This window comes from Helicoverpa zea, chromosome 23 (assembly GCF_022581195.2).
Source record: "Helicoverpa zea isolate HzStark_Cry1AcR chromosome 23, ilHelZeax1.1, whole genome shotgun sequence".
Taxonomy (NCBI): domain Eukaryota; kingdom Metazoa; phylum Arthropoda; class Insecta; order Lepidoptera; family Noctuidae; genus Helicoverpa; species Helicoverpa zea.
In genome coordinates, this window is record NC_061474.1 from 1514995 (window position 1) to 1531348 (window position 16354).

Here is a 16354-nt window from a genome sequence, read left to right on the forward strand (position 1 = left end):
AACTATTAGGAAATTATAGAGTTAAGTGGGTAGGCGGAAAAAATAAGTTGAGTTTTGTAAAATGTTATGAGAGATTTATAATTAAAAGTCGATATGTTACTTGGTGTGGGCTGGTTGAGTCTTTGTTTAATTATTGTACTTTACTGTTTGTGTTTTATTTAGAGTAGGAACCATAATAATGGCGTCCACGGCCGATTGCGGCCATGGCGGCTGTTCTCATTTTAAGGAGACCGGCCAGCTGCGCAGGACATATTATAGTGCACGAGCATTTGCGCAGACACAGGTGCATTCCCTATTCCTTCACTCTCATAACCCGATGGGACGGCAATCCGACACGACCGGAAAGAGATCAGGCGCAGGACCGACATTTACGTGCACTCCGATGCACGGGTGAATCAATCACCAACTTCCAGGAACCATACTTTATTTGAGAATCACATAAACGGCTGTAGAAGTCGATAAATTCCAGATCATCATCTGTGCACCGTACAGATGTACCTATCACGCCTCTAAAAGTCTTTGGATAAATAAATACAGCAGTAATATCTAGAGACTGAGTGCAATCGGAACTTTAGATTTTTGATCAAAGTTTTTTATCAATGCGGGCAGCATTGCTATAAAATGTTTCATGATCATAGCTTAATGCAAATATCTAACCTGAAATTATGATGCAACAATATTCTTTATTGCAAAATCTCTTTTAACTATACTCAATTTAACAGTTCCTACAATTATGTACATCATTAAACTTTTTCTCATACAGAAAATAGCGAACCATACATACATGCATAAAACAGAATCACAATTGATCATCAATACGCAACTACCAATTTAATTTTCAAATAAAGCACCATAGACTACCAATAACACAGAGTGTTGCCACACCACAATAACAGTGTTGCCAGTTATAATAACGTGCCATAATGTTGCTACATGTTCACGATCGCCAATCACACATAATGAGGCTAATTTTAAGTTTATTGGTTTATTAAATGTCGTGAGGTAACATATGATAACTTAATCATCATCCTCCGAGCCTTTTTCCCAATCATGTTGGGGTCGGCTTCCAGTCTAATCGGATTCAGCTGAGTACCAGTGCTTTACAAGAAGCGACTGCCTATCTGACCTCCTCAACCCAGTATCCCGGGCAACCCGATACCCCTTGGTTAGACTGGTGTCAGACTTACTGGCTTCTGACTACCCGTAACGACTGCCAAGGATGTTCAATGAAAGCCGGGACCTACAGTTTAACGTGCCATCCGAAACACAGCCAATGGTGTCTAAGATATACTTAGAAAGTACATACAAACTTAGAAAAGTTGCATTGGTACTTGCCTGACCTGGGATCGAACCCGCGCCCTCGTACTTGAGGTTGGTCCTTTACCCACTAGGCCACCACGACATATGATAACTTAATAAGGTCCAATAATTACGTTACATGTGATATTTAAGGCCGTTACTATACTTTTTTTGATAGTTATGATAGTTATTGATCAATAGGTCTCATCTCGTCTTTGCAATTTCTTTTTATAGTGAATTTTTGCAATCAAATTTGTTTAGAGTGTAATTTCTAGTTGGAGAATTGCTTTTTGGTTGTATTTTTAATGTTCAGGTTATGGAAATATTAGTTGTCTATTTTCGATTTTTAATGTTGCGATTTTGTGATCTGTATTATATGGTGCAATGAAATCGATGATCTCAACCGGTAACTCAAACTCATTTTGAGTATTTCAGTCAAAATCTTCTACGAGTTTCTCCTTACTTGCTGAATTGTGATGGGTTTGGCTGTAGGTATGTATAAATATGTAGGATAAAAAACTTTGTCAGCCAACTATCGGCCAAAAGTACTGTCTGCTCTTATAATTTCTATGTTACATGATTGTATAAACCTCGATGTTATAGTGACAAAAATGTACAGTACAATTTTACCAGTCATTTGTTTCTTTCCAGTACATAGTCATTCTATAAACCTACTTGCTATAACAGGTTAGTTCAACTACTTCATCTTCTGCGCATTTCCGTTAAGCACCAAAATTCCAAACAACCAAACGACCTCTGATTGGTCAGCCTAACATGACGTCACAATATGATCGACAGCTCATCAAGATAACCTAATCAAATTATTAGAACAAATACGAAACCAAACCTTTTTACAGCCACGCTGTTCAAAAATAGACTCTATTGCTCCGAACATAAGGAGGATTTAAAGTTTTGTAGTAGCAAGGTTATGTTTGTCGTTTGTTGGTTAGTATCGCTTAATCTCAAGACGTTGACAGCGGTTTAAGTGTTAAGGCGAACAGTTAATTAAGTTTTAGGAATATCTATTTCTGTTAATCTGTTGGTTATTGTTAACTCGTCAGGTTTATTTGGTTTTGAAGATAAGTGGAGCTACATAGGCTCTCAAAGATATGTTGTTTTGTAAGGAGATATGGTCTGAAAAATGGATATGATTTCCTTCTAATTATGTCTGATAAGCGATTACCTAATAGTTTCTGGAAGAAGAGTACAAATACGTTACAACAACAACAATCTATAGACGGGTCTCTTGTTGGTAATGTTTTTAAAGCAATTTTCTTACGAGAGTTTAGATACTACGTGGTAAAACCTGAAAAAAAAAGAAATAATTTCTTAATTAAAACTCATAACGGATGACTAGGAAGACGTAAATCTCGTATGGCCCTTAAAACATGTTCTACATTGATGTTCAATGGCCATAATTAATAAAAGCGCGGTCACTTCTGACACATGTCAAACATGTCGCCGGCCATCGACAAAATTATGACAGCAGCTGTCAAAATTATTTTAAACCTTAACTACAGTGTTGTAAGAGCAAAAAATACTTTTGTAAATAGTAGTTTTATCTTGGTAGGATTCTCTCTGATGTGCGCCGAAACATAATGATTTTAATGTTATTAATTATAGTTCGGCCATTCAGAGAATGCGTTCCTGACACGTCGCGATTGAACTGACGACGTAACTTTGCAATGGCGTTGCAGTTACGATAAAAATATTTTTGCTGGTTGTTTACCGTTTTAACAATTGAGGAGCATTAAAACAACATTATTATATCAATAATCAATGAATGTAGTTACGTCGTCAGTTCAATCGCGACGTGTCAGGAACGCATTCTCTGAATGGCCGAACTATAGTGTTTTAGTGTGTTTTGATTGCTCAATGCTATATGATTGAAAGGTTCACATTATTAAGTGGTTATCGCTTAAGAATTCCTTGTAGGATGTGTGTTTAATACTTTTGTATTTATTTTCACAGCGACTGAGGCGATGAGCTGTACTAGAAAGAATAAGGATAAATACCATCACTTCTTTTTTGAAACTGTCTAGATTCCGTACAGTTCTGAAGCTGGGGCTGTAATTTTGATCAAATGAGATACCATCATCATCATTACTAGCTTTATTATAGTCCCACTGAACGGTACAGGCATCTTCTCATACAGAGAAGGAATTAGCGAGCATTAACACGACGCTTGCTCAAGACAGATTGGCGATTTCGGGCTTTAAGTTGTTTCCCTCACTGAAGTCCAACATATAGATAAGTACTTAGAAAGTACACATGTATAAGTTACATTGATTATTTACTTGACCTGAATTACCTGCACGCTGAGATACCGCTTTTCTGCAATACGAAGGGAAGCAGTCTGCTTTTAAAGACACCTAAACCTCCTTCATTAATATCTCTTTCTATTGGCACCACGAACACACAAACAGACAGACAGACAGAAACATACTAAGGTACACTATGAAACTAGCAATACTACAGATGTAAGCGATAAGACAGAGGTGGCACGCCAAGCTACGATAATAGCACTTTGTTGGACATCTATATTAATATAAGTCACAGGTCATCAACACAATCTAGGGTACACCGTTACTGTGTGGTGCAAGTTAGGACATTCTTGCGAATTAATAAAAATAAAAAATAATAGAATGTTTATGAAAATATTACTTTTTAAAAGAGTGTCTATGGAGTTTCTTGCCGGCTCTTCTCCATGAGACCAACTTTTTGGAACCGTGCAACTAATTTGACGTTTCATAAGAGCCTGCAAAGCCTATTTGAAATAAAAACAATTTGATTTTGAATTAATCATTATTTATATGTACTTATAATCCACAGTTTTACTGAGAGATTTTTCTCCTGTATCCAACTGTGAAGTATTTCATTGTAGGTATTTAGAAACTCACAAAACAGCCCGGATTTTGAAAATGATACATCCCCGTCATTGGGTGGGCACATAGAGCTGGCATCTCTTACTATTTCCTAGTAGCAACTTTCGTTAAAAATTCAACGTCAGTGGTCGTGAGGTGGAATTGAGAAAAAATCAAAAATCAAAATCAAAAATCATATATTCAAACTTGGCTGCAAAACTGCTTGTCTGTAGGTTAAAAGAACCTTTCAACAAAGTACAGTGAGTATATTGCAAAACTTTGGCAATGAAGTACTGTACGTCGCGTCGATTCTATAAAATTCAGACAACAACTCGCATTTCACTTCGCTATTCACTCTCACTTCGCATTCGGTTCAAAACGTTCTAAAAAAGTCATCTCATACTTTATCTGTCAAAATCTTGAGTTTAATTTAGTTCAACTCGCAAACACGCTCGCAAGAGTAGCGCTAGTGTAGTTTGAGAATGCCAATCACGAAACTCACGGCGGATTCAGATGCGAAGTTAAGAATGAAGTCTTACAGAATCACACTACTGTTTGGTGATTAAAACCTACGGCTAAGGACTCGACGAGAAAACGTAAGTACGATAAACTAACTTGCTTCTGCGGATAAAAAGTAGTCAATAGCCTTTCTCGATTAAAACAAACTTCAGTTTTATATTATAGTACCTATTCCTACTGATTCTTCAAACGTATATCGCTTATAACTTAAACCCAACTTGAGATACAAAGATAACTCTTTAGCGAGTTGACGGGCAGATCTCATCATTTGTTACAATACTGACGGATAACTTAATGTGCAGCCGTCATTGTGACTTATTAATTAATAGCTTAGTTAAGTTAGTACTGTGTTTGTTTAGAGCCTTGCTTATTAAGTAAGATAATAAGATAATGTACCATGACTTTGAAAATTTGGTCATTAACTGACCAAAGGAAGAACGAAAAGATGGATTGATTGCCTGAAAGAGGACATGAGTAAGAAGGGAGAGGACGTAAGTATGATACCTGACAGAGAAAATGTATGTCATCGACCACAAATAAGAAAACAGGAAAGGAAGAATAAGTTGGCTTATGCATCTGTTTTTAATTTCCGAAAGGAGCTCGTGGTTACGTTATACGTACAATGCTGAGTGAAATATGATGAGTATCTACTGAGAAACTGCCTATCTGACCTCAACCCATTAATTTGGACAATCCGATGCCCCTTGGTAAGAGTAGTTGTCAGTCTTTCTGCCTTCTGACTGCCCGTAACAACTGTCAAGCACTTAAAAACTGTTACACTTCAAAAACTGTTATTTAATTTTAATCGCTTATTCATTCACATCCCTTTTTTAACCCTAATCTGTAAGTATACTCTTGTTACCGTTGTGTACAAAAGCGGTCTAACTAAAAAGTTAAAGATCTTAAAGTTAAAGAATGGATTTACTTAATTCTGACTTAACCCTTTCGCTTTGCCATCACAGTCACAATCGACAACAAAACGGCTTTCAAATTAACTAAATCTAGAGATTAAATTAGGAAAAAGTTTTAAACCCTTTTAAAAATCTTTAATACTGAAACCGTTTTAATCTGCATAAATTTTTAACAAAAAATACTTAAAAGGCAACCGGCTGTTTCGACTCATAGTCCAGCCTTTGTCACCCATTAAAGTCACCGTATTTGAAAAAATAATTGTTACGGACAACAAAGTCTCAGTAATAGGATCCCATTTTACCCTTGAGTGTAAAACCTTAAAAAACTCTCTGACTTTTTAAGTACAACCTACACTAATAAATAAAGAATTAATTTCTGGAAGAATCGATTCTATATGTGTAAATACCTATCTAATACTGTTTTGCTGGAAAATTCTGCCTATCAATTATTTTAACTGAAGCAGACTTAGAGCATTCCTTCCGGGCTGTCTCTAAAATAATTTTACACTTACGTGGGAATAGAATGAGCTATTTGCTCTTTTCTTTTAAACTAAAGGATACCCTTGTAGGCTCGTAAAGACCCTTAAAGGATGCCTGTATATGAAGTGTGAAATGAGCAGTCTACTGATAATTCTGATGAAACTATAGGTACTGAATATGATGCGACTCATCACAGTACAAGTGCCTTATCAGCATTGGAACATAAACCAATTACAATTTAGTGCTAATCTCATCTCAAACTTCGGAGTTTTTTGAAAGGCTTATAACGTTAATTCCTTGTATTATGTCCGTTAAATCATGTGGTTAAATAGTCGCAGTTACTTAAAGAATGTCCATTTAATACGATCTTAAAAGTTAACTTAAAGTTAAACCAATCGTCAAAAATCTGCCGCTTTCGGCGGTTCACACAGAAAATTTGCAAAATCTCAAAAAAAACTTATCTAAATGTTGTTTGTGAAATCTTTTAATATCCTTATAATGTGCCACCCGCATCGCTTCGTGGAAAATTGGCTTACATCACCCGGGATTCGAACCCACTTACCTGTCCAATAATCCTTTTATGCTATTTGACTTTTCGCGCGTCAGTGCGTCACAGCACTTTAGTTGCAAAAGAGAATAAATTGCCTTATTTTTTTGTTTATACTTCTTTAATCTATCTTTTGTGTGTGTGGGAAGTTAATTTATCAAAGATGGGAAAAGATAAGATCAGCACATATTTGTGTGGTTACCTACCTTTCTGTAGTAGGTGTACCTGCTTACGTAGGTACATGTGTGTTCGGAAACTAGCCAGTACTTCTCCCACAAGATGGCGTAATGATGGCGTGACGGAATCGTTCGAAAGAGTTACCGTGGCCCTGGTACACAAAGGGCTTAAGAAGGAACATGATGGGTTTTAGTGAGTAAGAGTGTGACACTCCCTCACGCTGCAAAAAAAGATTGCGTGCTTCAGCAAGTTAGAGGCATAAGTTATTATATTTATGTAAGGTACGACTATATTTCAAGCCGAGGACCAAAGGGGCAACTGTATGCAGGCCAACATTTTGTAAACCTGACTGATAAAAATAATCTCTCAGAGTCGAGAACCTTTGACCTGAACTTAGAACAATAAAAATCCTGTTTGATGTTTTATTGTGTATAATAAAAACCTAGTTTGTAAAACTAAAACTCCGCTTTCATCTATCTAATAGACTTTAGCAACAAAATGTGTGGTACAGTTAGTCGTAAAGAGCTTAAAACTTTTCCTTTCATTATAATAACAACACATTTACACATAAAATGACTATCAAAGACAATAAAACCTCACGGCTACCGTGTAGGTAAGCAAACATTTGACCTTCTTAAAAAAAACCTCAAAACTTTTCCTCAACCGACCATCGACAACCTTATCACGCCCGATTCTACCATAAACTCCAATCAGATAAATTCATCACATAAAAATCATACCACAAACAAAACTTTAAAAAGATAATAAAAAAGTTTTACCGAAATTCTTCTATCGATAGTCGATTGATAATTTGGTCACGTCCCTACTCTGCATTCATCGCGCGCTAGTGTTGTCATCATATCGATAGGGTCACGTCACTACGGTTTGTGTGGTCGTTGGCGAATTTCTTTATGTTGATAGTTTTGATATTTAAATTAGAAGGATTTCCCCTGGCGTTTACTTTGCTTACGGATTTATTAAATGGTAGTTGTCTGACTTTAATTTTGTTTCTAGACAGTCTATTGGTCTGCTTACGAAGACTTCAATTTATAACTTTTGGTAGGTGATTTGAACTCATATAAGATATCTATGTACCTACCTAGTAGCCTAATAGGTAATGTCAGGCTCTCCTGAAATCATTTATCGTTGATCTCCCAGAAAATATTAAGCCCTTTCTTCACCGTCATCAGTCTTATTAAAGTCCCACTGCTGGGCACAGGCCTCCTCTCACACGGAGAAGGATTGAGCAGTGATTACCACGCTTGGTCAATTCGGATTGGTGATTTCAGACTTTAAAGTTCAGGTTTTCTCAAGATCCTTTACCTTTAATATTATGTATTAATTGCATTCAAAGACCTAAAGAAAATTAATGCATGTATTTCCTGATAACAATTTTGCTTTTCTATCTTAGATCCTTACTACCACAGTTTAACTATTTAGTGATAGGTACTTTGAACTAACAACTTATAACTGTACTAACTAAATAAATAAATACTACTCTAATGGTTCAATTTAGAACTCACTTCTAACCTTTAGGTTCCCAGACATTATTGAGCCATTAACATTAGTAGCCATTTACTTAACTCGTGAGGTATTTAAGTCAATTATCTTCATTCTAGACATTTCCTAAGTCGGTATGTCGGGGTCAGCTCCCAGGCTTAGCTAAATATTTTCATTTTTCTCCTTACTTGCTTAGTTAGGTATACTTGAGAGCAATAATCATGGGATGCTAGAAATATTTTTAGTAGTTACATCGTAATGGTGTAATGGCAAAATCATCATCATTATTATCATCTTCCTGCCCTTATCTCAATTTCATTTGTAGTCGGCGCAGCATGTCTTCTTCCATACCCTTCTATCTGCCGTCATCTCACAAGTAACATTCTTTCTGTTACTTGTGAGATGTCGACTACCATGTCGACTTTTTTACACAGTCCATAGGATTTTCTTTTTGGTCGTCCTCTTCAAAAGACTAATGTTCAAAATGTGTTTAAAGTTAAAGGCATAATTAAATGAATTTATGAAATAAAATTGAATATTCTTATTCATGTAAATATTTGTATTAATCGGCAAAAATGAAGGGTAATAATGGATTGAAGAACTGGCCCTTTATATTATGCTTAGAACCAGGATTTGGATATGATATACTAACATGGTAAAAAAAATAAAACAAAGAAAACAACAAACATAAATGAGTAAAAACATATATTTTATATATCACTCGTTGATTTAAATTACTACATCTTCGTACTGAGTTAAAACGAAACATTGCTGAGTACAGTCGGGAAGAGAAGTTACTCGATATACACACAAATACACTTAAACTGTATTCCGTTACATCTAGACACACATATGTACAGTTTTACTATGTATTTATTTAAATAGAGATAATGTACAACTAGCCTAAGATATTATTAAAGTTAATTAAATATTTACAAGACTGTTTCAGTGGCATTATCCAAGGAAAGGAACATTTTTTTAATTATAGATTCATGTATTTTGAGTTGAGCGCAAATGGGGGACGTTTATTTAATAAATGTATTTATAAACGCCTTGTAAATTCCCATAAATAGGTAACAGTAAGAATTTTATAAATAATGGCTGAAATTAATTTTACGTTAGCAAAGGAGAGCATTATTATAAAAGATATAATATATTGTAACAAGTGGTCATTGGAGAAATACACCCATAGTTATAAACTGAACCAGAATCATTGAAACCATTTCAAAATGGTAACCGCGAAAAACAGTTATTTCAACAAAAGATTATAGCTTGCTTAAGTTAAACTTGCCCATATGCGCTCAACTCTACACATAAGTTCCTTATTAAGTACAAAGTAAGAAATAAATAGTTATTATTTACAATTTTCTGTATCCTTTTTAAATTTTTCTTACAATACATAAAATATTTCGATCAATTTTCTCGTTGCACCATCTGTCAACGAACCTTTTGAATGATTCCGTGAGAGTGAGTGAATGACTGACCTCGTTCATCGGTCTTTGTGGTTAAAAAATGTATAGTTGTAAACGGGCAAAGCCGGGGGCAGGCACGAGCTACTGTTAAACGTTAAAATATTTCTGAATTACTGTAAAACAAGGTTTTTGTTGACTGAATGCCGACAAATGTTGTTACCTTTGGATAATAGGATCGTGTAATATAATAGGTTTTAATTTTCTGTAATTCTCTTACAAGATACAATAGTTTGCGAATATTAATGGCCAGTTTCATTGTTTCATAATAATTTTAAAATGGGTTTTCTATTTTACGTTTATTGAATTCACTATTGTGCTCGACCATACGCTTTGTCGAAAACTATTGTAGCTTAAACGAGAATTTTGCTACTTTATATAAACATGCAGAACTGGATCAATTTTGTAAAAATTACACTTTCAGAGTTTGTAACTATTCACTGAGATGAAACGTGATACAAACCAAAGAAATGCATCATCAAATCAAAATCCATATGCTAATATGATTTAAATAATTCGAAGGGAGTTTTCTTTCAAAATCTTATCGGCTTCCTGCGTTACATTCTGGCGTGCCAAGTGACGTCACAAGTCTGGTTCCACTTCACCAAGGAGGTACAATCATTATAATACTGCATTAAATCGTTAGACATTTTTATTCACATAACATATTACTCTAAAGGAACTGGCTTAATAAAACTACTATATTTGAGCGAATCGTTAACTTTATAGTATGTAATATGTTTTATTTTCTTGTATATTGCTATTCAATTTTGAGCTATAGGTTATAAGGACCGATTTCAACAAAGCAGTCAAATATTTCTTGATATAACATAAATAATAAACATTTAAAATTTTCAAATCAAAATAAGTACATATGTAAATAAGTTCAAACAAGCATTAATTTTGACATTCAGTTATTTTTTTGTTGAAATCAGTCCAATTTTACAACATCTAGATCAATTTCATTCTTCGTAAAACAATGAGCATCACTCAAAATTCAGATGTCAAAGTCAATTCAAATATCGAACAGCCTTATCTCAACATCCAATGACTCCAATAAACCTTATAATGTCACATAATCAGCGAATTAAAAGCAATCAATGCGAATGTAATTAAAAACGAACTTTTACGAAAGAATACATCGTAAAATATCGACATGGCCGCTAATCGCAAACACTTAATGAATAAAAACGATAATTAAAATCGACTAAGAGTTAATTGAGCTGAAAATGGAATCTAGATTTCAAATTACGAATGGCGTGGAGCCAAACGCTTTGGTTCTTTGCCTGCGTTTTTTTTTTCTTCTTTTTTCTTCGATCGCGTTTGATTCGGATAGTGTGGTAGTTAGCGCATTCCGATTCTCGATTTTTATTAGGCGCGAGAATTTCGACAGACAATCTTTTTATTGTGAATATTTGAAACTGTGATTAAGAATTTTAAAATAATATTTAGCATTTTAACATCTTTACTGCCAATGTAAATAGTCTAATCTCGTCTTATTAACTTCACAGTTTGCAAATATATTTTCCCACGACGTCATGCAATTAAAAATATATTGCCGCTACATGTTTTCAAAACTACATTTTGTACCAACATGGCATAACCACACGGGTACCGAACAAAAACAAAATAGTTTGTTTTTAAAACCGATTCACTCGGTAAATCGATTCGGCGAGAACTCGATACTGGTAATCGTAAATCATATGAACAAAAGACGGAAAGGAAAATACAAATTAGCCTTATAATCGCTCGCTTAAACCCGGGTTTAAAGGCTACAGCCTAGTGAAAGAACATAGTAAACAAAGCAATGAGAATAACGCCTTTTCAATCAAGAAAGTACGCATTAAACTTTAGACAGAAAAAAAATAAAACAATTTTCAACGGACAAACCGTAGTAAGACCAACTTTTTCAGTACCTATTCGAGTTTAATTAAGCAAAATCTTAGTTGCTAATCGATTAATTGACCGTTAAAATTTTAGCATTCAACTATAATTCGCCATAAAATGGCCGAACGCTCGCCATTAGTGTGAATTCATTTTTATTTTCGGACTCACGGAGAAATCAAAACAACCTCCATACTAAAAACTGGTCTTCTAAATTGATAATGGCCATAAAAATACGAGCTCACAAATATAAAAAGAATGTGACACATTAAAACAATAGTCCGGACACGTCGTTAGTCAAACTAAACAGTTAAGCAACGCGTCAAAGGAATCATCAACAAGAAAAAGATCTCTATCTTTAAATTCCTAACGCGTAGACAAATAGTCGTCGGAGAACAATCGTTGACGACTTCAAAACAATTTTGTTACGTCGCGAGCAATTACGAAACGCGATTCGAGAACGCGATAGTTTCCGAACGCATCTCTTAATAATAGGGACCTGAACGCACCCATAATCGCCTTCATCTCTATCTTACACCTATCTCCCTCTATCTCCAGTAACGCCCGTATTGTTATCTCCGTCTAACGTTGACAGCGCTCGTTGAGAAACCACGGACCCTGCCTATCAACATTTCAAATCTAAAATGTCTAATTATACCCACATCACTGGATGAACATCAAAAAAGAGCCATTTTTAATTAATTTAAGCCCGAAAACTATTATAATACGGCCAATTTTGTTATCTAATAAGCCGTAACGCTAACAAGACCCGGGGAGCCATTTTGAAACCGTTTTATAAAGTTGATTTAATGATATGGCCGCTTTAATGGCTTTGGAATTGATATAAATTATTGCAAACACCACCTAACGCCCACTTTTTGAAGATTGATCACGTTGCCTGTTGATATACGGGGTTTAGTAATCAAATAAATTTTAATTAAAATTTGCAAATTTGATTGCGTCATGGTAATGCCTAAATTAATTGTCTAAATTAAGATAATTGATGACAAATTCTAAGCGTTGGTTTGTTACTTATTGCGTATTGTAATCACGACGAAATGTATAATCAATCATAGAATTCCTTGCACTAATTCAAACGTAACGTTTTTACATTCGCTTTTCAAACCAAAGTCATTGTCAGTCGAAACAAGGCTACCACCGCCAGCTAACATCTCTTAAAACTCATAAATAAATAAAACTATACTCTAAACATCTAGATTACATTAATATTTACACGATTTTATCACTTATTCCACTGTCTTACGTTTCATTTTCACTTTCACTGAGTTCGTCCATGTCCATATCAATTAGTTCTTCATCATCATCTTCGTAGGAGTTGTTGAGCTGGCTGCCGTCATCTGGCTTCATGTTTGAGGAGCCTGACTTGCCTCCAGTCTTCGCTTCCTCCTCTTGCTGCATTCGTTTGTGTTTCGTTCTTCTATTTTGGAACCAAACTTTTACCTGTTGACAAAGATTTTCTAGGTTATTTTCAGTTTGAGGAAAATGTGTTTTGAAAGATGTGACTGACTGAGTCACGAGTTGTAGGGTTATGTTCATTGTATCCAAATGTAACAATAACGAATAGAAAACACAAATCATAATACAATTTTACGGTAGATGCACAACAATAAAGGATTAAAGGAACTAGCCAATAAAAAACTATTGAATGCGACCCCTCCAATCATATATCACATGCTATTGAAAGAAAAATCCGTTGTCGAATTTTTCTGCGCGCCAACAACAGATTTCCCGCCCAAAAAACGTCGGCAGCCATTTTGTAAGACAATTTGTCACGTGGTTAATGGCTTGCGAAATGTATTCACGTTCTACCCAGCCAGTACGCTTTTGAGATATTGTAACTAATGCATGGAGTCTGTATATCTGTTATTCTGCCAAAATTGGATTAAAAGTTGTATATTACGCTTATTTAGGTTAATATTGGTTTATATTTTAGAGAAGTTGACAACGCAGTTTATTATAGCGAATGAGTCATACAATAAAGGGTAATTGTTACAATAATTTAACTTGGCTATTGTTCTGGAAGAAATACAAGGTCCTTATGCCAATTTAAGTACGAAGCTGTGCCAAACTATTATTTTGTAAAATGGGACAACTGCAGCTGAAACTGTTAAATGAAACGAATTATGAAGGACTTGCTTTCCGCTGTTTTAAGTCGAGAAAATATAGTTTTACATTTTCATTGTTGTAATTTGAAAACGACGGTACCTATTTATTTTTGAGATTTACCAACAAATAAGCTTGAGGCTGAAAGACATGCTTCAGCCAATACTATTTATAAGACAAAGTTGATGATTGAGAGGTAACAAATGCTGTCTTTAGTTTGAGCACAAACAAAACTAACTAAGGAAGCTATATAAAATTTTCCACAGCAATAAAATTACCAAGAATTAGGTAGGAAACATATACGATTATATTTTTATAGTCGAAAGCAATAAGTTATCAGGATTTCCATTAAAAATCCAATGCGACGGTAAAAACAGTCAATCGCCATGTTAGTTACATAGGATTGGCGTGAAATTGACGCAATCGTACGTTTTATGGCTCCTTACAATTCTGTTCATGTTATAAATCACATTTTAGTTTATAACTGATAAAACTTTACACGGGAATAAACCATTAACTTTGATTTTTGTACCATTTTCTATCAATGATTTTTATTGTTTTTATTTCCTATGATTGGGGTTTACGTGCTTGAAATAGGGTCTTATCATCTTTATTTTTTTTTAGATACAAGGTATTCAATTACCAACGGTAGCAAAACTATATTTACCACGTCCAATATTCTCTTTAAAGTTAATTATATTACTTTTCCCGATTTTATTGATCAAACCAAAAGCAGATGAGTACTAGTGTCGTACATGAAGCGACTTCCTATCTGACCTCCTCAACCTAGTACCTATCCTGGCAAGTGGCAACACGATACCCCTTGGTAAGACTGATAGTCAGACTTCCTACCTTCTACCCGCAACATCTGTCCAAGACAACTGGGTCCTACAATTTAATCTGCCTTTGCCTTCTGATCGCACAAATGCACACTTTTTGATTAATCAATGTTATTTCACATCTCTACCAGATTTGCCCAAACTCTTGCTTAATCATGGTCCTCTATGGGAGAAAAATGACAAATACCGAAACTTCACTTAGTAATGGCGTCTCCCCCTCAATTATGAGGTTCCATACTGCGACAGTCTCGCTACATTACCTTCAGTGTATCGACATCAAATATCAATCAACGTGTATCCGATGCCACCCTTTCTGGAAGTAATGGTGCGTGTTTGAGGGGCTTCTATGTATGGAATATTATATATAAAGTCTATAACATATAAGACGTTGGTAATTTTTGCTATTTTAAAGGCAAGGGGGTGTAAATTCGCTTGGTAACGTGATGTGGTCTCCAAAGTTGAGAGGAGAACGTTTGAAAGAGTAACCAGAGCACAAGTAAAGGAACATTGGATGGGGTTAAAATCAGTAAGGGTGAGTTGCACTTTCTAACTGCATACAAAGATACCCAAACCATAACTATACTATCCGTATATTTGCCGCCCATTGGTTAAATCACAGACGAAGATGAAAATAAGTCGATTATGGTTATAGTTAAATGGTGCAATAGTATAACACTGATCCACTGATTTGAGAATACAAAGAATTAGTTACAGAATCTCAAGTGGAATTTATCGTAGGTACCTAAACTCAGCACACATTGTTGGACCGTTCAAGCATCCAGTCACTATAATTAGAAGTACAACCCGCTAAAGTAAGTATGTCATAACGGCATATACGCCATTTTAGGTGTCGTATCCTCTTGCATTTTATGCTGAACTTAACGACCGTCCACTGTTCTCACAAAAGCTTTTAAACCTGTGTTTAGCTGTTGTAAATCAAGTCAACTAAATGGATATTATTGCAGACTTGTCGTTAGTTTTACTACTATGTCTTAAGTATGATAATTGTGGTAGTAAATGATGTTGAGGAGGCTTATTGTTCTGTTTTAAGTGTTTTGACGCGTGATCTGTTCTGTAGGGTCTTGTGGAAACTATTTGTGTGCTTACAAAAGGCGTTTGTGAGTAAATAACACCTACATAGTTGGTAATGTAGGTGTAAGTTAAATGGTTTACCATCAGCCGTTTTGCAGGGCACAGGCCTGTTCTCATAGAGAGAAAGAATGAGTAATATTCACTACCATTGCTCAATGCGGTTTGGTTGCATGGTTAGACTTATAAAAATCGCTATGACAGAATGTAATGAGAATGTTCTTTAGACTTCCAAAAAGACAATCTAAGCGATTCATTTTAAACCGTTCACTAGTTCAGTTAGCAAAGAAAATCCTCAATCATTTTCTTTTCGTCACCTCCCAAAAATCCACACATTGCCCTAAAACTACTAACAAATAATAAAGTTATCTACAGCAATTATACTTTTTAATACTCTACCATCATCATACATCTGACTACACAATTCAAAGTGTAGCAAAAATACCCCATTTCGAATCAACCCTTGAAATCCCGTAGGCCCATTTGCAGTCCCGGGTTATACGGAGCGCGCATCAATCATAAGGTCTGTTGTACCCTTAGGGACATGTGCTAGGTATGTAATTTTGTATCATTTCGCTTTTGTGTTGTAGGGTTAACATTTTTTTGGAGTTTTGTGATCTTTGTGTTAGTGTGGAGCTGTGATTTCACGCCT

At 35.2% G+C, this 16354-nt stretch overlaps 1 protein-coding gene across 1 annotated transcript in view; it reads right to left on the reverse strand.

The window, feature by feature from the left end:
• Nucleotides 1-8985: 8985 nt before the first annotated feature.
• The window catches only part of LOC124641866 (homeotic protein empty spiracles-like), a 32548-nt gene continuing 25179 nt past the window's right edge, over nucleotides 8986-16354 (reverse strand). The window contains exon 3 of the mRNA XM_047180114.1: nucleotides 8986-13111. Within this exon, the coding sequence (XP_047036070.1) occupies nucleotides 12911-13111 (201 nt within the window). The 3' untranslated portion in view covers nucleotides 8986-12910. The remainder of the gene's footprint in view (nucleotides 13112-16354) is intronic.